At 40.1% G+C, this 22,908-nt stretch overlaps 1 protein-coding gene across 1 annotated transcript in view; it reads right to left on the bottom strand.

Moving 5' to 3' along the window:
• Positions 1 to 22,908, bottom strand: part of LOC135201120 (trichohyalin-like) — an 86,089-nt gene that overhangs the window by 44,318 nt on the left and 18,863 nt on the right. The window contains exons 2-5 of the mRNA XM_064229996.1: positions 21,868 to 22,063; positions 18,595 to 21,132; positions 16,795 to 18,476; positions 11,324 to 11,367 (exon numbers count right to left, since the gene is read on the bottom strand). Coding sequence (XP_064086066.1) covers positions 11,324 to 11,367; positions 16,795 to 18,476; positions 18,595 to 21,132; positions 21,868 to 22,063 — 4,460 coding nt within the window. The remainder of the gene's footprint in view (positions 1 to 11,323; positions 11,368 to 16,794; positions 18,477 to 18,594; positions 21,133 to 21,867; positions 22,064 to 22,908) is intronic.

Below are 22,908 nucleotides of genomic sequence, written 5' to 3'. Positions count from 1 at the left end.
AAATCCCCATCTGTTCCTCTTAAAGCCCATCCTTATCTGTTCCCCTAAAGCCCCTATCTGTTCCCCATAAAGTCCCCATTTTTCCCCTTAAAGCCCATCCCTATCTGTTCCCCTAAAATCCCCATCTGTTCCTCTTAAAGCCCATCCTTATCTGTTCCCCTAAAGCCCCTATCTGTTCCTCATAAAGTCCCCCATTTTTTTTTCCCTTAAAGCCCATCCCATCTGTTCCCCTAAAATCCCCATCTGTTCCTCTTAAAGCCCATCCTTATCTGTTCCCCTAAAGCCCCTATCTGTTCCTCATAAAGTCCCCATTTTTTCCCTTAAAGCCCATCCCCATCTGTTCCCCTAAAATCCCCATCTGTTCCTCTTAAAGCCCATCCTTATCTGTTCCCCTAAAGCCCCTATCTGTTCCTCATAATGTCCCCATTTTTCCCCTTAAAGCCCATCCTTATCTGTTCCCCTAAAGCCCCTATCTGTTCCTCATAAAGTCCCCATTTTTCCCCTTAAAGCCCATCCCTATCTGTTCCCCCAAAATCCCCATCGGTTCCTCATAAAGTCCCCATTTTTTCCCTTAAAGCCCATCCCTATCTGTTCCCCTAAAATCCCCATCTGTTCCTCTTAAGCCCATCCCTATCTGTTCCCTAAAGCCCCAATATGTTCCCCATAAAGCCCCGACTTTTTCCCTTAAAGCCCATCCCTATCTGTTCCCGTAAAGCCCCTATCTGTTCCCCCTAAAATCCCCATCTGTTCCTCTTAAAGCCCATCCATATCTGTTCCCCTAAAGCCTCTATCTGTTCCCCATAAAGCCCCGACTTTTTCCCTTAAAGCCCATCCCTATCTGTTCCCCTAAAGTTCCCATGTTTTCCCCTTGAAACTCGTTCCCTAAGTCGAAATCCACTCAAGTAATCTTTCTAACCCCACCGGTGAACCCAAGGGGGTTCTCGAACCTCAAATTGAAAACCTGCAGTATATAAGATTTGCAAACAACTAAGCAATAATGCTGGGCTGAAAAGGGGTCTGGGTTTAGCCGTCACGTAAAGGCCCAGAAGGCGGAGTTTTGCATTCGGAGCTACGTATGCTTAAAGCGGAGGGACTGACTGTTAAATTAGGCCCGACAGGAGGACCACAATACAAAGACGAAGGAAGCATCGTCTAGTAAACCAGGCGAGTCCGGATTCAACTCCACGTAATGTACGTTGGTAATGTTTTTCTTTAACGTTATCCTTTCCTTTTCAGGGCACTCAAGCTGCATTCGTTTACGTGATACGGTTTGTTATTATCCTTCTTCTTCTTCTTCTTCTTCTTAATGTTGTTTTTATTATTCAAAACCAGCGAACATTCACGTGGACAAGCATCAAGGTCATTTACTTGCGAAGGAAGTCCCGCCGAAAGAATGTGAGTGTTTTTTTTTTAATTTCCAGAATAAACTGCAAACAGCAGAGCTTTTTTTTTCTCTCTGGCAAGTATGCAACGAAAGACTTCACTTTCTCATCCGGCAGATGCACTTTAATAAGTAATCTGCAACATTGTTCCTAAGAGAATAAAAGTGGTAATTCTTTCCAAAGTTAAAGCACTGAACGCGCGCGCGCGCGCGCGTGAGAGAGAGAGAGAGAGAGAGAGAGAGAGAGAGAGAGAGAGAGAGAGAGAGAGAGAGGAAATATCTTCACAACGCGCGGAGGTAGAAAAAGAAAAAGGCAGATTATTCTTGGTATAATATACCGAGTCACTTACAGGACAAAAAGAAAAAAAAATACTCATACTAAGGCATTTAACAAAAGCATTACTAGAGATATTTTTCGTTTACTTCGGGGAGGAAACCTACAAACTACTTTGTTCTTGTTATTGTTATTGGGGGAGGGGGGGTTAGGAAAGTTCTATGCAGGAGCCTAAAATGGTCTGAAAAAGGTGTTTCACGTTATTTATGATTTATTTATTAAAATGAAAAATTTTTAAAAATAAATAATGTGCATGTTAAACAGTACAGAAAATTTATTTCTAATAAAATATAGTGTGTTAATTTTAATTTTCGTAGGTGAAAAAAGGCTCTATTTGACTGTAGATTTTAGCCCGTTTTATTTGGTGTATTGAATTTAGGCTGTGTTCCTGTTCGATTATTTTGTGTTTCCACTCATAACATAACTGAGAATATATGCGCGTGTTTAATTTGTGTCCTTTTTCTTTGATCCTTGTTGTAGTACTAAGAGTGAGTATTAATTAGGAAGACTGCTTCAGTTAGGAATATAATGTTCACATTTTATGCATGAGGGTAAAATCTTGCACGCGTCCCGAGTAAGCTGGAGGTCGCATCACGCCTTGTTGCATCAAGCAGTAACTTTTCTATAAGACCATTTCATACCTTCAAGTCATGTAGACATATCCTATGAGGATTTATGTTAAAATAGACTGTCCTTAGCTGCTATCTGAGTAGATCTTGAATAATATTTGATGCTCAATATTATTGCCACTTAGCGCTTCCCCTACACCTACAGTTCGTTAAGAGTTGTGGAATAAATATTAAAAAAATAAAAATAAACTTCTTTTGGGATATGGACAACAGATCTAAAATTTCACAACGTACACATTACTCTCTTAAACATGATCGAAGTCTAATAGGTCACCATTCAGACGATGATTATAGGCCAAACTTTACCTTCAAAGTATTGACGTTCGTCCAAACGTCAAGTTCCTCTTTTGATTTTTCCAAGAGCGCATGCATCCTTTGAATCTCCTAAAGACATGCGCCATTGGAATCTCCTAAAGACATGCGCCCTTTAAATCTCCTAAAGACATGCGCCATTTGAATCTTCTAAAGACAGCCTTACGCTAACATTCAACATCGACGAGAAACTCGGCATGAAATCAAGATATCTTCAACTTCTAATTGTGACGCGAACCGAATTTAATCCTTCGTAGAAACTGAGCAATTTGCTTTTCATCTTTCGAGGGAATAATTGCCCAGGATTACCTGAACATGACTGACGTTTGCAATACACTAATAAACAATTATCCGCGTTGAACCGACACACTTACGACACTGCGTCGATATCTGTCGAAAGAATTTATGACACAGACTGCACGCATACAAGAAACATATAAATTCTACCACGCAAATAAATAAGCCATCATCCTCATGGGTTACATCATGGGGCCTGATAAGATGACCCACCAAAATTAACTCGATGAAGAGTCATTCAAAGGAAAATATTATTCTGTTAGGTGAGAGAATCATCAACGACATGACATTCTTCAATAAATTAAAAAAAAATAAAAAAAAGGACCAACTCACAGATTTAGGTCAACCACAGTGACAAAACTGACAGAACCTTCCAAAGAGCACTTCACCTCCCCTCCACCAGCCCTCTCTCTCTCTCTCTCTCTCTCTCTCTCTCTCTCTCCTCTCTCTCTCTCTCTCTCTCAGGGAGATGAAACTATTAAAGAGAACAGATGGGTCTAAGCTAGCCATGCACTCTTCTTCTTCTCGCTACATCTCGATAGCAATTACGCCCAACCAGAAAAACATTTTCAAATCGTTTTAGAATTTTTCTAATGTTCAACCAGCCGGGTTTCTTAACCTTTTCAGCGTTATCAGGCCCACTGCGATCCACTCGATATCAGGTCATGCATTTCATGGTGGGTTTGTTGGAGAATAAACGTGCATATGTAAAAAGGATAAAAAAAATATATATGGACTGAGTAAGGATAAGATTGGGAAGCACGATGACGTCAATGATGGATGCAGACAGAATATATGTATATTTTTTTTTATCAGACTGTTACTGTAACGAAATACTGCTTTTATGTTCTTTCAAGATTTTATATCACTAAACTCCCGCATTTTGTTTTTAATGTGCTTATCTTAATTATATAATTTAATGCAATATCATATTTATGCTAAAAATGGCAGATAGAAGCTGTTAATTCGTATTTTCCTGCACAACACATACACACACATATATATATACAATTTTGTCATACTCGCAAATCTCAAGCCACAAATATATATCTTAATATCGTGTTCACTACACCCCCTGGGGAATAACACCTAGTACACCCAAGGGGAATTATAATTGGTATACGCTGCTGAGCCGGCCACAAGTCGAACTATAGACTGCTTAAGAAACAACGATATATAAATAAATAAATAAATAAATATAGATACACACATATATACTATAGAAATAAAATTACATTATTCTCCCTATTCGGAATTCCAAACACCAACTTGTATAGGTCAATCTAGGTCAGGGCCGTATCGGCCCCAACCCGGCCACGTTCCAAGGTACCTGAGGGGCCAATATACTCGGAACTCCCCAATTAACGAAAACACCTTTTATTATCCAGAGGTCCTTTTTAATTCATCCGTTATGAAGCCGTAAGCTAGAGACGATGAATATTACCCACCACTTCAAGGGGTATTTTTTATTCATCCTGGTCTACTTCCACATTCACCTGAGTCTGAGAGAATTCCAGGGTAAATGAGGGATGAATTATGAAAGGGAAGTACGTATTATTTCATCTGAGTGGTTTCCCCCCCTCTCTCTCTCTGGTAACACAGGATCTATACTATCAAATGGAAAGAGATGACATTCGATCGAGGACGCCTCCAAGATTTCTAAAAAGCAGCTACAGGCCATCGAGAGATGAATGATCTGAATCTCTGGACATTTTGACCAAGCTGATTCGAATGTAAGCTAGATGCGTGCATGGCTCGGAATTTTCACGCAATACATGCAATGCTGTAATTACATAATTGTATAAAGTATTTACGTGTGGTCGGGACATAAGCTTAAATTAAACATCTATACAAACATTTATACACATATATTTTATACACATATAATATATATCATATAAATAAACACATATATACATGTGTGTATTTATGATATATATGTATGTTTGTATAGATATGTATGTATGTATGTATATATATATATATATAATATATGTATTATATATAATATATATATATATATATATATATATATTATATATATTATATATATATATATATATATATATATAGATATATAATATAGAGTAGAGAGAGAGAGAGAGAGAGAGAGAGAGAGAGAGAGAGAGAGAGAGAGAGAGAGAGCATGATTCCCATTTAGCTTGGATGGAATCAATAATCATTGATCACCTCTGCTGGCTGACATTTACACAACCATTCGAAAATAGTCACTCGCAGCATAAGAGGTACAAATGTCGACTGCCTAAGAATTTCATGGTGTCTAGAAATAAATTTTTTCTCTCTCTCGAGCGCACGAGTGTATTCAAATCTCCTTTTATCTTTTTTTTATTATTAAAAAGATAAAATATTCACTGAACTAACAGATCTACGGATGGCAACTCTATTCATGCCAAAAGATATCGAGTAATTAGGTCCGGATCATTGTTACCTAAATCCATTGTAATAACAGATTGGTGTCCATAACAATGCCTTTATTGTGCACAAGTCCCTAACATAATTATGCTCGATCTCTAAATTCGTAGATCTAATTCCTTAATATAATTTTTTCCTTGTTCCCTGTTCATTTCACCTCCTTATACCAAAATAAAGCTTCAATTAGACTGCAGGAACAATGGACAATGCTTGTGGAACATATCTGCATTCTCACGTACGCGAGAAACTGTAAGCTAAGTACAGGAAAAATATTGAGAGATAAATACTTATACTTCCTCGCAATATAACAATTTAAAATGTAAATTAGGGTTCGCGGAAGGTTTCCTAGTGGTACTTGGGAAAGTTTCGCTAGTAGTATCCCTATGTACATGATTACGTTGATGATCAACTGCATAAACAATTTACAACTACAGTTTTAACCAGATGATTATCATGTTAGTCATTTCAGAACGAAGTGTACTGTAATTTAATAACGAAATCATATCAGTGCTTGTGGGGAAAACCGTCGAGAACCTTTCTTCTAGAATCCCATAAACAACAGAATCATAATATTACTGCTATGAAATGAGGGTGAAGCAAGAACAACTAAAGATCACAGTAACCGAAGGAAAGTGCATTCGGCAAGAATGTCTAAACCAGTGGTTCTTAACCTTTTTATGGCCACGCCCCCTATAAGAGTTGGTCCTTTCTTTCACGGCCCCCTCCCCCCTCTTGGATCTATGGGTAAAATTCCCTACAAGATTTAAAGGAAAACAAAATGGGAAAGAGAAGGGGTTACTTGAATGGTAGACTCTAGGAAAGTAATGTTATAAGGCGACACTTTTGCATTTTTCCATAAACTTCTGAATGTCAGTTCCTCACCTTTGTTAAGAGAATAATGAATGTCATTAGAGATTTTTTTTATTTTTCCCTACGCTCGCGCCTCCCCTGGAAATTGCTGACGCCCCCCAAGGTTAAGAACCACTGGGCTAAATGCTGTGGTCCATAAAAGGCATTTTATCCGGTCCACAAATTGAAAAGAAAGTATTCAAGAACGCCTCCGATTTGCTAAGGAAAACCTGCAAGGTCCTCAGGAAACCGTCAACTTCTTGCAGGGGACGCAGATCCACTTGGAAGGGATAAGAACCGTCCGTTCCACAAAGAAGAGTGTCCTGATCACAAGGGAAGGGGGGATGGAAAACTACACAGCAGCAGACAAAGGCGATCATCAGTCAGTGGGTATTAAAGTGGGAGTATGGAATCAGGCAGCGTCAGAGGGGTGGTGGCTACGTCCAGACAGAGAAGGCACCGAAATAGCTCAGGAGACACACTCAGTTATGTGAGGCCCAAGCATTGCTGCTCACTTTATGAAACGCTGGACAACCAACCTTCCTCGGGGCCCCCATAAAGGTGAGGAGGAGGAGGAGGAGGAGGAGGAGGAGGAGGAGGAGGGAATGATAGCTTTTGGCTAAACATTCGTGCAAGTGGGACCTTGCATAATATGAGCTTTCGCGACATTTTTCAAGCCCTGTCCAAGTGAATATGAATATATATATAAATAATGTATCTCCCATGATTGGCTTGTCTAATGATTAAACGTTCTTTCAGCTGTTTATTGGTGGACATTCTATCACTGTACGATTTGGTTCTTAGGCCTGCTCCCTTGTTGTTGTTGTTTTTGATTAAGCTGACCTTTTGTCAGCACGGGCTCTTGCTCACAGAGCAGCCCGTAATTCAGGATGGTGAGAAAGTGGTAATGGTAGGAATATGCTCCCTAAGATGGTTTATTCGGGTGAATGAAACTGAAACGATAACAAGAGAAACTCAGTTCCAAGTAGAATGAACTTATATATCTCCACCAACCCCCCCCCCCCCCCAAAAAAAAAAAACGCTAAATCGAGTCAGGGCAAAATGTGGGTACCACCAGTAGAAATTTAATTAAAGGAAATTATGGCAAGGTAACGGGAGCGAGCCCCCTGGCCCCCCTTCAAAATAAAGGACACTGAAATTCTTTAAAAACCGTTGAAAATGGCGATCCTCAGGTAACTGTTAGCATTCCATTAAAACTTGGGGGAGACTGTAGCCTAATGGCAGACTTTTCTTCGTCCCAGAATTCTCAGAGGCAAAAAGGGTCGGGCGGGGCTTGGTGGGGGGGGGGGGGAGGGGGGGGGGGGGTCATCTTCAACAAATACTGATGATGTCGAGTTTGGAGCATACTCCAGAAGTTGGAGGATAAATTTCATATCTTAAATATAGTAAATTGACGTTTACTGTCCAATTTAATTGCTTTAATGTAAGTAAATTGATGTTTATTTCCAAATTCCATATATTAAAATATTGTTAAAACAGATGTTTACTCCCAAATTTAATTTCTTGAATTTAGTTAATGATGTTTATTCAAAATTTAATTTCTTAAATTTAATTAAATTGATGTTTGCCCCTAAATTCCATATCTTAAATATTGGTTAACTTATGTTTGCTCCCAAATTTAATTTCTTAAATTTAAGTAAATTTATGTTTATTCCCCAAATGACATAAAATATGGTAAACTGATGTTTACTACCTAATCCAATTCTTAAATTTAAGTAAATTTATGTTTATTCCCAAATGTCATATTTTAAAATATTGGTAAACGGATGTTTACTGCCCAATTTAATTGCTCAAGTATATATATATATATATTATATATATATATATATATATATATATATATATTATATATATATATATATATATATATAACATAACTGCTTCTTCCGTGGCTCACTCCAGAAAGGGCTTTCATGAACTCTTGTTCTAACTGTTTTCTCCATTTCGACTCAAAACACATCACTATGCAAGGATTTTAATTTCCCATAATGACGTGGTTTTTTTTTTTTTTTTTTTTTTTTTTAAGGACGTACAGAGAAGCAGTCCAGCAGAGCTAAAGGAAACAATGCAGCTCCTAGCTTAGATGTAAGCAATAACAATACGATGAACGTTAGTCAGCGTAAGAATAAATGTTTTGGATGCGGCTGTTCCTGGAAATCCTAGTCTCTCTCTCTCTCTCTCTTTTTCTGGAAGCTCTCCGTTCTCTTTCTCTCTTTCTTGGAAAACTTCCTCTCTCTCTCTATGGAAGAACTCTCCTCTGTTTGTCTGTCTGTCTCTCTCTGGAAGACCTTTCCTCTCTCTCTCTCTCTCTCTCTCTCTCTCTCTCTCTCTCTCTCTCTCTCTCTCTCTCTAGAAACCTTCCTCTTCTCTCTTTCTCTCCCTGGTAATATTCCTCTATTTCTCTCTATCTTTGACTTTCTCTCGATATCCTCCTCTCCTCTGTCTGTCTGTCTGTCTCTCTCTTTTTCTGGAAGCTCTCGCTTCTCTTTCTCTCTTTATCTCCTCTTCTTTCTTGGAAACCTTCCTCAACCCCTCTATCTCTCTCTCTCTCTCTGGAAACCTCTCATCTTTCTCTCCTTGGTGATATCCCCCCCCCCCCGTCTCTCTCTCTCTCTCTCTCTTCTCAAGCAAACTGATTGGAATGAAAATTTACTTCGAAATCCACTCGGCCAGTCACTTACACAATAATTCTTTTCATCCTATTTCAGGATCACCAACAATTTCATTATTTTCACCCGACGAGTCTGCGACTCGCGGCCGGGGGGGTGTGACTGGCGGGACCCCAATCCCCTTCCCCCATCCCCCGCCCCCGGGGCCAGGCAGAAGCCAGAGCATAACATCTGTCTTTGGTTAAGTTTTATTTGCGTCTTCCTGTTTATTATTCTCGTCGACGTCACCTCCGAAGAACCAAGTTCCAGCGAAGCGCAAAAGATGAACAATAACGATCGGCGATAAATGCGACACTTCCTTAAGAATGGCCAAAATTGGCCAGGTTAAAGCTTCGGTATTGATCGTCATGCACCACTTTCTCTCTCTCTCTCTCTCTCTCTCCTCTCTCTCTCTCTCTCTCTCTCGACGCGCATCTTCTTTCGCTCTCTCGAGTGCATGTTTCAGGGATTTTTTCTTCTTCTTCGTCTCCTTCTTCTTCTTCTACTTCTTCTCTTCTTCTTTCTTCTTCTCCTCCTCCTCCTCCTCCTCCTCCTCCTCCTCCTTCTTCTTCTTCTTCTTCTTCTTCTTTCTTGGGCGAGATATTTCTTTGGCCCAAAATTTCGCTCACGACCCGAGAGAGAGTTTTGACTGCAAATTCAGTGGATTCGCCTCTCCGTTCATTTTATTATTATTATTTTTATTTTTATTTTTTTTGCCTTTTCCTGGACCTCTCTCTCGTATTTCTGCTTCTTTCGCGAATTTGGGACGACTTTCTCAAGACACCTCGTGAGTGGGGGCCAACCCTCCCCTTTCTTCAATTTATTATATTTATTATATATATATAATATATATATATATATTATATATATATATATAAGCGAATACCACGGGAAATGATAGTCAGGAATCCAAGCGCTTTCGTCTTTATTCAGACATCGTCAGTAGCTCCTTGACGATGTCTGAATAAAGACGAAAGCGAGCTACTGACGATGTCTGAATAAAGACGAAAGCGCTTGGATTCCTGACTATCATTTCCCGTGGTATTCGCTTATTTATGAAGTCACGTGCATCTACTGTGATTTTTTAAGCATATATATAATATATATATATATATATATATATATATATATATATTATATATATATATATGTACATATATATATATAAAATTTAGGTCAAAGGCAAAGCGCTGGGATCTATGAAGTCATTCAGCGCCGAAAGGGAAACTGACTGTAAAAGGGTGTGAAAGGCGTAACAGGAGGAAAACCTCAAATCAGTTGCACAATAAAGCAGTTGTTAGAAGGGTGGAAATTAGGATGGAGGAAAGAAAATATGAACGGAGGTACAGTAAAAGGAATGATAGGGCTTGCAGCTAGGGGCAAAAAGACCGGCGCAAAGAACCTTAAGTAATGCTTACAGTGCAATGCATGAGGTGCACTGGTGGCACTACCCTCTACGGGAGCTGACATAATGCTCAACGCTCTTTATTCTGAGCTTATGGCCTTCATAAGGAACAGCACCTCATGTCTTCGTGGTAGTTTTTCCAACCAGCAACAAATGGGGGAATATAATAACTTTCTTAATCAAACTTATCTACGCAACCCCTGACCGCAGCTCTTCCTTCCTACAAAGTAAACATAACATCTACTTCACAGATACAAAATTTTGTTAGAGTTACCCTAACAAAGGCAGCGTTTTCCTTCTAGCTATCAGTACATTTGCTCATGATAGGTTTCTGGATCAGCCTGAACACTTATGTGAAGACAGGACACTTCAAGCAGGTAGATACCAGGAATATATATATATATATATATTATATATATATATATATATATATATATATATATATATATTATAAATCACAGACGTTTCACATACTTCATATGGAGCATCATCAAGGGAAAGTTAGACTGAAGATGATGTCAGCGCGAAGTGTGAAACAACGGTAATAACATGAAATGGTAATTAAGACTTTTCTCTGAGGAGCACCAGAATGCATTTAATGTGCCTCGGTGTTGAACTTCTCAGTTTCAGAGGTCTTTTCATTCCTCACACAGTTGGAATGTGGAACAGCCTCTCTGAGGATCTCGTGCAACTGGAACTTCAGAAGTTCAGGCAGAGATGCAATACGTAACTATCCTAATACAATTCTCCTTGTGTTTTAATAATTTACTTACGTTTTTATTTATCTATTAGTTGATTTATCTGTTTATCTAATAGCTGATCTCCTCTTTCTGCATTTCCCTTTACCCACAGTTACTTCTTTCGAATGAACACCATATTCTTTGAAGACTTGAATCTCAGGTCAATGGCCCCTTTGGTGGGCTTGTTCCATATGAGTACGGTTCATCTTCTGAATAATAATAACAATAATATCAATATTCGAGTCAAACGTTCCATCACCAGTAGTCGCCTTACCTTAGCCTGTGTTGATTCGTCGACTCCACTGTCATGGCCCTCCTCTGGAAGAAGAAAAGGGGAAAAAAACAACGTGTTAAAATCTCCCAAAAACCAACTTCGAAATGGTTAATTAGTCCTAAGAATAACTTCAGTTAAGATTTAAGAATCAAAACCAAGAATAAGCAGAATGCTAACAGAGAGTTTAAGTGGTATACTGAAAAGACCAGACGAAGCTGTGCTCCTCTGCTGAAAGTTACTCGCAATATGAACTGCATCTGAAGCTCTACATGCGGCTTTTGAAACTTTAATACTTAAATTGATAATTAATCCAAGAGATCGATTACAAGTGGTATTCATAGTAACATAAACGAAGAAAAACAAGATACATAGAAAGCTCATTAACTTAGAAACTACATTAAACGAAATTCTTTTAACAATGCAAAGAAAATAGTGAAATATCAAATCTGGATTTCAAAGAACAATCCAACATGGCTGGACATACCTTACCTTTCCCTTCAACTAGCAGTGAACTTATTCATTAGCATATACATAAAAAATAAAGACTTTTAAACTGCATTTAACTTCTTGAACACATGAGCCAACATTTGTATCAGCACAAGCCTACAAGTCTGCTTACAATAGGAGGAGGCTGAGACAGAGAGAGACTGGCTATACAATTCAGTGACCAAAGACAAAGTCTTTCCTTGAGTGTGCGATGCATTGTAAGCTCATGCGTTTGGGATCTCAAGTGTTTCCAAAGACATTGTGTCCCACTGTTGCAAAGAAACACACGAACAGTGTACCAGGGATTGGGAATTTGGGGGTGGGAGGGGTGGGTGAGAACAGCAGGTGGCGACTGGAAGGGGGCACTGTGACCAATTAGCATTTTGGGCTGGGGGGGGGGGATATGTGGTGGGAGAGGGGGTCACACTCTATACAAAGAAAGGGGGAAACTAGTGGGCATTGGGCAAAACAGCAGTTTGTCAACACAGGGTAAACAGCTAGTAACACTTTCTTAAAATAGCTAAGAGAGAGACATTACCTTTATGCTTCAGCATCATGGCAAAAAAGGAGACGGTCAAAAACAAAACAAAAGCAACCGACATGACATTGTATACAAGAGAATCAAAATATACAAAAATATGCTTATCTAATTCTAAAACAGCAGCAGTTTTAACAGGTTGTATTTGTAGTTTCTCAAGGATACTCTAAATCTAAACTATTAACTTAAGTAATTAACAAATGGCTTATACATTAAACACTAAAAGAAAAGATGCGTACAAATAGACCTAGTATATTATCGTATAATATAAAACATAGATGTGGAATGTGTAACTCTAATATCTTCCTACGGCCAAAATAAAAGTCTCCAATGTGATGGTGAGGTTTAGCATCATCTAGAACATCACTATGAACTTGATGATGATGAGAATCTGTTTTCTACTACAAAAATAAGGACTCTATGGTTATCGGTCTAGGCAGCCCCTTTTCCTTGAAGGCTGCGAGAGTTTATCCAGTTGTGTATAGAAGCAGCATCATCTTTTAAAAGGCTTTCCATTGGTCGTACCGGATGGTGTTGGATGCCGAGGCTCACAAAAGCTTGGCCTTTAGGGTGATATAAAAAAATTATGTATATTTTTCAATTACCTTTTTTTTAATTATCAATATTATTTTTGGGTTCTCATGCAGTGACTCTCAAGGGCTTCCAGAGCGTGGAGAGGTGTGTCCATTAGTTTTGAATTTTTTTTGGGGGGGAACAGGGAGGCAGCAAGAACAGCAGCACTTCAAACATGAGGATGAGTTTGATGATGATGATGGTCATGGCAGGCGTGAGTAAGGGGTTTGGGGCAGGGATGTGGGGGGGAGGTGGTGAGAAGGCACAGGAAAAGTTTGTAAATAAAGAAACAACCATATAAATAAATAAACAAACAAACAGTAGGTTGGGCCAGATCAGATAGCACCGTTATCTTCCTTTCTAAAGGTGTAAGCGGTGTATATTTGGTTACATTTTTCTTAATTTTTTTTCTTTCAGGGGAAGAAAATGTTTGGGTTGCTCAAAAGCAAAACAAAAGTTCTCCCTTGCGTGCAGTTGGAGCAGCGCGCCCATCACAGGCATTGCAGTACTGCTGGCAACACTGAGTTTGGCCTGAGAGTCAGACAGAAAGAGGCAGAGAGAGAGAGTAAGTCGAGAGACGGGAGAGTTCAATCAATGCACAGGAGTAGATAGTCTGATAGACAGGTAAAAGACAGCAAAAAAGGTGAAAATAAACAAAGGTTAACAGCTTCAGCCAGCAGCAGCATGCGCAGCAGTAGCAGTCGCAGCAACAGCAACAGCAACAGCATCTGGAGCAGGAGCAGATTCACCATCGTGCCAAGCTCTGCAACTCATCATGAAGCCTGACTTGTGGTGTGAGAAAGCTGTTGTGTGGTGGAAGAAAGGAAGGAAGGAAGGAAGGAGGAAAGGACAGCATTGTGCGTCATAACAACCACTGTTTGTGAGTGAAAGTGTTATTAAGTGATGAAGCCTAAGGTAGACCTGACTGGAGCCTATGCCTGCCCCAAACAGTCGCATCAAGAGTGTCAGTTTGGAACCTCAATCGGGTGAAAGCCCATGCATGCGGGTATACTACAGGAAGGATATCTTGGTGAGGTGATATTTTCTGTAGCTTAAAACACAAGAGAAGTTACCACTGTCAAGGATGGACAGCATGTTTACCTTGCCATCATGACTTCTTAAAGAGCAGCCAACATTTACAAGTTGAAAAGCTTAATATCACTTCAACAAAGACAATGAAATATTCTACTACTACTACTACTACTACACTACAAAGAAAGTTGGGAGTTCCGAATGGAAAAGGAGTAATGTAAATCAATTTCTAATATGCTCTGTTGTGTACAGTGTTCGAAGAATAGCATACTCAGTCTTTGAAAGGCAATACAACATAACAGACACACAACAACCACCAGTCTCACCATACATGGAAATCCGTGTAAAGAACTGAACTAGAAAACTTTGAGTAAATTATCCTGTCCTACAAATTTTAGTGATACCCTAATGAATGTTAAGAGTACCTAATGGTACAGTAACTTATCTGTCCAAGGAATGACTCTGACACAAGTGTGGGTATATGCTCATTAAGAAGAAACAATGCAGTGAAGTGAACAAGTAAATAAACACAGGAAGGCTCAGCTACAATGAGATCGTCTACAGTGGACAATTGCGAAGGAGGTCGGTGGAATTGGCAAATTTCGTGCTTTCTACACATTTTTTTTTCAACTAACACTTTATAAATGGTGCCCAATCTACAGGGAACAAGATCCATTGCAAAGGAAAGAATGCACAAGAGCAGCTTCAGAGAGATGTTACTGAGCAAGGCAATGGCTCCTCAGATGTGACAAACACGTTTCCTCTTTGGCAGGTCACTCTTAAATATCTTGTCGTCTGCTTCCATTTTTTTATAAAGGGTACCCAGAATGATGTTAAGGCATTATCTTCCCCCTTTGCATCTGGTTATGAATCAGTTTCTCCAACAAATTCAGTCACAGATCAGCAGTTTAGCTTTGAGAAATTTGACAGTTGTTACGACGAGATATTTATGAGCAAAGTTACAACAGTAATTCAGGTCAAACAAAATGATTACCATCAGCAGCTTTATAAGGTGGAAAGAAAAAAAAAGGGGGAACTTGCTTGACAATAGCCACGAACGTACATCAGAGGTTAACGTCACATTACTTTGGATAAAGTGCTCAGGAGCATCAAGCAGGACACAGGCAAAGGTTCAGGTGGGCACTAAGGTATTTGCAGTACTTCCAACACTAAACTCTAGTCAATGATACGCATTGTTAGCTAAGAGGTTTCTTGAATGGCCATGCAACCAAGTTTCTATTGGAGGATCTGAACCCGAGATCTACCTTTATGATCGACAATGCTGTCGCATTTGTAAATAAGAAAATAAACTCCATGTGCTATTATCATTTAGGTGAAATACCTTAATCCCCTGCAGTGAAAATCAAGTCATCCCTCTTGTAAACTGAAATGACTTTGAAGATTATCTGGCTTACTTCTTTTCTACAAAATTTACAAGTTATGAGCTGTATAAGTATTTCACTTGTACGCTTCTAGCAAAAATGGTTACCATCAACTAGAATTAAGAGCTAACTTTTTAAACTTTGTATCTTACCTGTTATCTCTCTTCCTGATAGTACAACGGATTATCCTATGTTAACTAACCCTTAACTAAAATAGGATCAGTAATGTCAACTGACAGCACTAACAAAAAAACTGACAGAGAGGACTTCTTGTCTTTGTCAGTAAATTTAAGTATGTCTCCTCTTTCTACTGATATTAGGAGTTTTGAAATCTACCTAGATAATACTACATTAAAAATCTTTGATAAAAAGTCGTCTAAAAATGATAAAAGCCTTAAGTCGTTAGTTGAAATGAATGTGAACGGTCACAAGTAATGACCCTGAACTACACTGCACATCTTTTGAAGTACTTTTCCCTTAAGTGCCTTTCCTGGCCCAACTGCTAGAATGCCTGTAGTGTCCTTAGAAAACATGTAAAAAAAAAAAAACATAAAAACAAAATCATATGTAATAAAGCTGCGCGAGGGCTTAAGCTTGGCGTCGCGGCGTCGCTGTGCCTCGCCAATCTGACCTGACCTGACCTGACCTCAGGTTGTGATGGACCTTCCCCTCGCACACCCCATAAAGACTCAGCCTCTGTGACTGACCTGAATGGTGGCTGTCATGATATTCTATCTGAATGGAGCTTCTACTAAAGGAAATTTAATGACTCGAATTTACATTTGTCAGTATAGCTTACAATAATGAAGTCTTCTGAAGAATCTCAGATTAATATTAATAACTAACATGAACAGACGATAAAATCATTATAAGCTAAATTATATCTAAATTGAGACATTATTTCCTAGCTATCGTTCTCTTAAACATGGTATGATGTATTCCTCCTTAACCTAATGATATTTGACAAAAACTTCTCAGTAGATGCTCCTTCTGATTCTGTTAAATATTGCTTTGAACAACATCATTCTACTGACAACTGATCAGCCACTATCCTGGTCACAAAAAGGGTATTTTCACCAAGCAAATCCCTTCTGTCGACAGTTCACTTTGTTTCCTGACTAAACATATTTAGATTCCCAATTATTAGTTACAATAACATTGAGCTTTTTCTCATTACAAAAGCTTCCTTGTCTCATTTCTTGAGGCATACTTTGTAATATGATGATGTGACATAAACCAATTTCTAATGGAGAACCTTTACACAAATTTTGGACTGAAACACCACATTAATCTCAGACTCAGCCATGAAGCCTGGCCTTGCAATCTGCCATTTCCCGTGAGAGTCGACAGAACGCGTCTTTGCCCTGTGAAACCAGAGGCTCCCCCTGACTTATTTAAAGAGATAGTGAAGGGGCCCTTGAGTCCTCCTACTCCTCCTCCTCCTGCCACTTCTTCCGCACCTGCTCGTCTTCGTCGGGCAGATCTGCGGGGCCTCTTAGACGACAAGGTCTTTTTCGGAGTCCTGGCACCCTCAGCCTTTGGCTCTTCTTTCTCCTTCCCTGCCTTTCTTGGTGTTTTGGGTTCCTCCTCCCCCTTCTCTTTATCATCAGCCTTTTCTTCTTCTTCTTTGTCTTCGGCTTCCTTTTCTCCCTTTTCCTCATCTTCTCCTTCTTTCTCTTCCTCCTTGTCAGATTCTTTGTCTTCTTTTGCCTCTTCTTCTTCTTCCTCTTCCTCCTCTTTGTCTTCTACTGCCGCTTCTTCACCTTCTTCTTCTTCCTCTTCCTCTTTTCCCTTAGCTTCTTTATCTTCTTCTCCTTCCTTTTCTAACACTTCTTTCTCTTCTTGCTCTTGTGACACCTCCGCAACCTTTTCATCCTTTTCTTTTTCTTCGCCCTTGTCTTCTGCCTCTTCGGCTTCTTCAGCTTCAGCCTCTTCCTTATCACCTTCTTTCTCCTCTTTGTCTTCTTCGGCTTTGGTGTCTTGGTCCTTTTCGGCTTTCAGATCAGGAGCTTTGCTGACAGCGACTACTACTTCCTCCTCCTTCTCCTCTTTGGCATCAGGCTCATCTTTCTCTGGTTTGGCATCAGCCTCTTTTTCTGATTTACTCTTTTCCTCTGCTTCGGATTTACTCTTTTCTTCAGCTTCGGATTTACTCTTTTCTTCAGCTTCGGATTTGCTCTTTTCTTCAGCTTCGGATTTGCTCTTTTCTTCAGCTTCGGATTTACTTTTATCCTCTGCTTCACTTTTCTCCTCAGGCTCTTCTTTGGCCTTGTCTCCGGCTTCTAATTTGCTCTTGTCTTCAGCCTCTGGTTTACTCTTTTCTTCAGCTTCAGATTTACTCTTTTCATCAGCTTCAGGTTTAGCTTTTTCTTCAGCTTCAGATTTACTCTTTTCTTCGGCTTCAGATTTACTCTTTTCATCAGCTTCAGATTTACTCTTTTCTTCAGCTTCAGATTTACTCTTTTCATCAGCTTCAGATTTACTCTTTTCTTCAGCTTCAGATTTACTCTTTTCATCAGCTTCAGGTTTAGCTTTTTCTTCGGCTTCAGATTTACTCTTTTCTTCAGTTTCAGGCTTACTTTTTTCTTCTGCCTCTGGCTTACTCTTATCTTCGGCCTCTGATTTACTCTTTTCTTCAGCTTCACTTTTTTCTTCAGCTTCAGATTTACTCTTTTCTTCTGCCTCTGATTTACTCTTTTCTTCAGCTTCAGACTTACTTTTCTCTTCTGCCTCTGGCTTACCCTTATCTTCAGCCTTTAATTTACTCTTTTCTTCTGCCTCTTGCTTATCCTTATCGTCAGCTTCAGGTTTACTCTTTTCTCCTGCCTCTGATTTACTCTTTTCTTCAGCTTCAGACTTACTTTTTTCTTCTGCCTCTGGTTTACCCTTATCTTCAGCTTCAGATTTACTCTTTTCTTCAGCTTCAGATTTACTTTTTTCTTCAGCTTCAGATTTACTCTTTTCTTCAGCTTCAGATTTACTTTTTTCTTCAGCTTCAGATTTACTCTTTTCTTCAGCTTCAGATTTACTTTTTTCTTCTGCCTCTGCCTCTGGCTTAGCCTTATCTTCAGCCTCTGATTTACTCTTTTCTTCGGCTTCAGATTTACTCTTTTCTTCAGCTTCAGATTTACTCTTTTCTTCTTTTGCCTTCAGCCTCTCTTTGGCTTAGCCTTATCTTTTCAGCCTCTGTTTACTTTTTTCCCTTTCGTCCCCTTCAGAATTTACTCTTTTCTTCAGCTTCAGATTTACTCTTTTCTTCTGCCTCTGCCTCTGGCTTACCCTTATCTTCAGCCTCTGATTTACTCTTTTCTTCGGCTTCGGATTTACTCTTTTCTTCTGCCTCTGATTTACTTTTCTGTTCTGCTTCACTTTTGTCTTCGGCTTCCTTCTGATCTTTAACGTCGGCCACTACTGCACCTTTATCATCTACCGCTTTACATGTATCTTTGGCCTCTGACTTACTCTTTTCTTCTGGTTCTGATTTACTCTTTTCCTCGGCTTCAGATTTACTCTTTTCTTCTGCTTCACTTTTTCCATCAGATTCTGCCTTACTTTTTTCTTCCTCTTCTGTTTTCTTTTCATCTACTTTAGATTTTTCATCATCTGATTTACTTTTATCCTCCGCGTCTGACTTACTCTTCTCTTCAGCTTCAGATTTACTCTTCTCTTGGGCTTCAGATTTACTCTTTTCATCAGCTTCAGATTTACTCTTGTCATCAGCTAAGGATTTATTCTTGTCATCAACTTCACTTTTTTCATCTTCAGCTTTTCCCTTATCTTCTGCCTCAGATTTAGCTTTTTGTTCAGCTTCAGATTTGCTCTTGTCTTCAGCCTCAGATTTGCTCTTTTCTTCAGCCACGGATTTACTCTTGTCTTCTGCTTCAGATTTGCTCTTTTCTTCAGGCTCAGCTTTACTCTTTTCGTCGTCAGATTTAGTTTTGTCGCCTTCATGTTTACTTTTCTCCGACTCATCTGATTTACCCTTTTCAGATGCTTCAGCTTTGCTCTTCTCTTCTTCTGACTTGCTCTTTTCTACCTCTGACTTACTCTTCTCTTCCGGTTCATGTTCATCCTTTTCTCCTTTACTTTCCTCTTCAGGTTCAGATTTGCTCTTGGCTTCTGATACGCTCTTCTCACTAGTTTCAGGTTTGCTTTGATCTTTTACATCTGGCTTGTCTTCAGTTTCTGGTTTACTCTTCACTGCTTCTGACTTACTTTTGTCCTCTGGCTCTGACTTCAAGCTCTTTTCTTCTATGTCTGATGTTATGCTTCTTTCGTCTTCAGAAATAGACTTAACATCGGCCTCAGTTCTACTTCTCTCTGCTTCTGACACAGACTTCTCGTCAATATCTTTGCCCTTGCCTTCGGACTCCACTGCCTTACCCTGGGACTTATCCTCCATTTCCGATTTCCCCTTTTCGTCCTGTTTCGATTTGTCTTCCGTGGCAGATTTATCAGCTTCAGCCTTTTCGCCCAACTTCGATTTGCTCTCTTCCTCGGCTTTGCTCTTCTCTTGCGTTTCTGAAGTACTTTTCTCTTTTCCAGGTTCATCCTTTGCATCACCTTCTGACTTGCTCTTTTCATCACCCAATTTGCTCTTGTCCTCAGTCACAGATTTGCTCTTATCTTCAGTCACGGATTTGCTCTTTTCTTCAGCCACTGACTTACTTTTATCCGCTGCTTCTGATTTAGTCTTTTCTTCAGCCTCTGACTGACTCTTGTCCACTGATTTCACACTTTTGTCACCTACAGACTTAACAGATTCTGCGTCACCCTTATCACTCTTGGCATCCGAGTCATCTTTTCCCTCATCCTTTTCCTTTTCTTCTTTGTCCGCTTTTTCCTTATCACTACTGACATGGTCTTCACGCTCATCAACACCTTTGCTTGTGCCTTTATCACCATCACTTGGCTGATCCCCTTTCCCTACTTTCCCATCATCATGCTTTTCACTTCCCTTATTACCTTGCCCTTGAGACCCAACTGCTGATGATGCATCTGCCCCTTCCTGATCCCCTGATGAAGAAGGTTTCTCCTCCCCTGGCTTTTCTTGCTGTGGTGATGATTTTTCTGCCGTTGATTTCTCCTCAGATTTACTACCGTCGTCTTTACCTTTACTGGACTCAGCATCGGCATCACCATCGTCCCCTTTGGATGATGACTTGTCATCCTGAACAGCACTGTCATCCTTGCCCTTACTCTCGTCAGACTTTGTGCTATGATCGTCTCCATTCTCCTCTTTCTTGGAAGGCCCGTTACTGACAGAACCTTCTTGAGCTGTGTGTTGGTCCGCAGCAGACTGTTGGCCTTTCGCCTCTGGGCTGCTGTCGTGGCTTGCTTGACTTTTAACGGAGGCGTTGTCACCGTCAGAGGTGCCACCGTTCTTATCACCGTTAGAAGTGCCATTTTTGTCACCACTGGACTTCCCGTTTTTGTCACCGTTCGACGCATCTTTTTTCTCATCCTTGGCGTGCCCGTTGTCAACGCCGACGACATCTTTGTGGTTCTTGCTGTCCATGCTCCCACCCGCTTTGCTGGGGCTGTCAGCAGCCTTCGCCGAAGGAGGTTTCTCTATCGTTGGCGGCATGACGAAAACGCCGACGGGTTTTTCACTGTGATCAATCTTCCCGGAAAGAGGGCGATCATGACCGTTGGGAGACCCGTTAAACGCCATGCTTTTGGATTCCGCTGCCTTCATCACCACGTCGTCGTTGTCATCGTGGGCCACACCATTGCCCGAGGCGCTGGGACTCTTGCTATCCATAGTCGAGTGTTTAAAGCCCGGGGAGGGGGATTTTCTGCCGGTCAAGAGGGTCGTCAGTGTCAAGCACCTAAATCAATGCGGCTGCTGCTGCTGTGTGCCTCTGCTGCTGATGCTGCTATCTCACCAACCACACCTGCATCAAGAAATCCATTTACGACGAGCTGTAACAGCGCAAGAAGAATATTTGGGAGGGGGGGGGGGGGGTCATTTATAAGGGCACCATAAGAGGGAGAAGACAAAAAAAAATTACAGCAAGGAAGGAATTTCTCTGAGTCATTGTACGTTTCCTGTTCTCGTGCGTCACGACAGAACCTTACCTCAATGATGCTGGCTGGGAGAGTGATGGTTTATCAGTCGCTCTTCAGAGTGTGGGCTCTGTCCCACCAGCAGTCGTCTGTGGGTATTATAAAAACAGGTCATCACTCATCCTTTCATTCGCTCTCTTTCTTCCGCTCTACCATGCAAACAAACTCGCTCAAGGTGGCGTCACACGGACGACTGTTTTCAGCATCTAGGGGCATTTTTTCACTGAGATGGGTACAGCGTTGCATAAAAGTCTTGCATAGTTTCAAGCCTACTCCCAAAAGAGTCAGAGTAACGCACTCCATGTACTTCGAGACCAATGCCCACTAACAGTAAACTTCTAAAGGTATTTGCTTTTCTCAGTTGAGTCAATCAATTCTTATGATATTTGGACATAGATGGAAAAAATTCTTTATTTTGGTAAGTAAAAAAAGTGACTAGCTAGTTCTTTCACCACTGCCATTACACTGAAATGAGGTCGAGCACTTGGGAAATCACACTAGTTAGGGCATCTTCATTTATTTGACTCTCCTCTAGATAGTATATGACAAGTAATTTTTTAACTAATTCAGCTTTGAAATGTACTGTAAACCACGGGACTATGGCTGCAGTCTCCTTTTTTGAAGGTTCTCTGATAAACTTATTGAGGGAAACGCCGTTCTCTGTAAAATGACTCAGTTTGTGAAACCTGACATTCCTGAATTAACTCTGCTGCTCTATCCAAACCCTTAGATACCCCTGAATGGAATAACCAGATACCCAAGGATGCTGGAAAACGTGGTCGTGTGAAGCTGCCTTCAGAGGCAGGCACATGGAGACTCACACGTTACCTGCACATGTTTAAAAACGCTTACAAAAATACTAGTTCGATGTGAGAATCTAACCTCAAGGAGCCAGAAATGATAATAAGAAAAATATGTGGTGGAACAACCTACAAAATTGGGTGGGAGACTATGAGAAATGGAAAACTCACCATGCTAAGAAAATAAAAAAGAATGAAAACTAGTCTTGATTTTTATCTGGCAAGGATCAAATGTTAAAAAGATCACTAGCTAATCACATACAAGACGAAAAAAAAATTACAGACAAATTAGGCCTAAACTATTTCAACAATTTATTAAAAATGCCCCTCATACAATTGGAGCACTTGGTAAAATGGCAAAAACTTTACTTAAATCATATCTAAATTGTACATTTTCATAATAATAGACAAACGTTTGGTCTTGGGATCCCGTCAGATTCACAAGCCTTACATTCATCACGTAAGAACATAACTGGATTACCAAATGTTTTTCGGGTATAGGGTGGAGGACACGTCACAGAGGACCATTGCATTGGTATAACCATTTTCACAACTCCCTGCACCATCTCTCTCTCTCTCTCTCTCTCTCTCTCTCTCTCTCTCTCTCTCTAACAGAATGAAACACGTTACCAGGCAACTCTAATACGATAGGCAAAAGCATACCCCCTTTGAGAGAGGGGCTAACCTCATCTCCTTTAATCACAA

The sequence above is a fragment of the Macrobrachium nipponense genome, chromosome 28 (assembly GCF_015104395.2).
Source record: "Macrobrachium nipponense isolate FS-2020 chromosome 28, ASM1510439v2, whole genome shotgun sequence".
Taxonomy (NCBI): Eukaryota; Metazoa; Arthropoda; class Malacostraca; order Decapoda; family Palaemonidae; genus Macrobrachium; species Macrobrachium nipponense.
The sequence above is the reverse complement of the archived record's forward strand: the minus strand, read 5'-3'. Positions and strand labels throughout refer to the sequence as shown.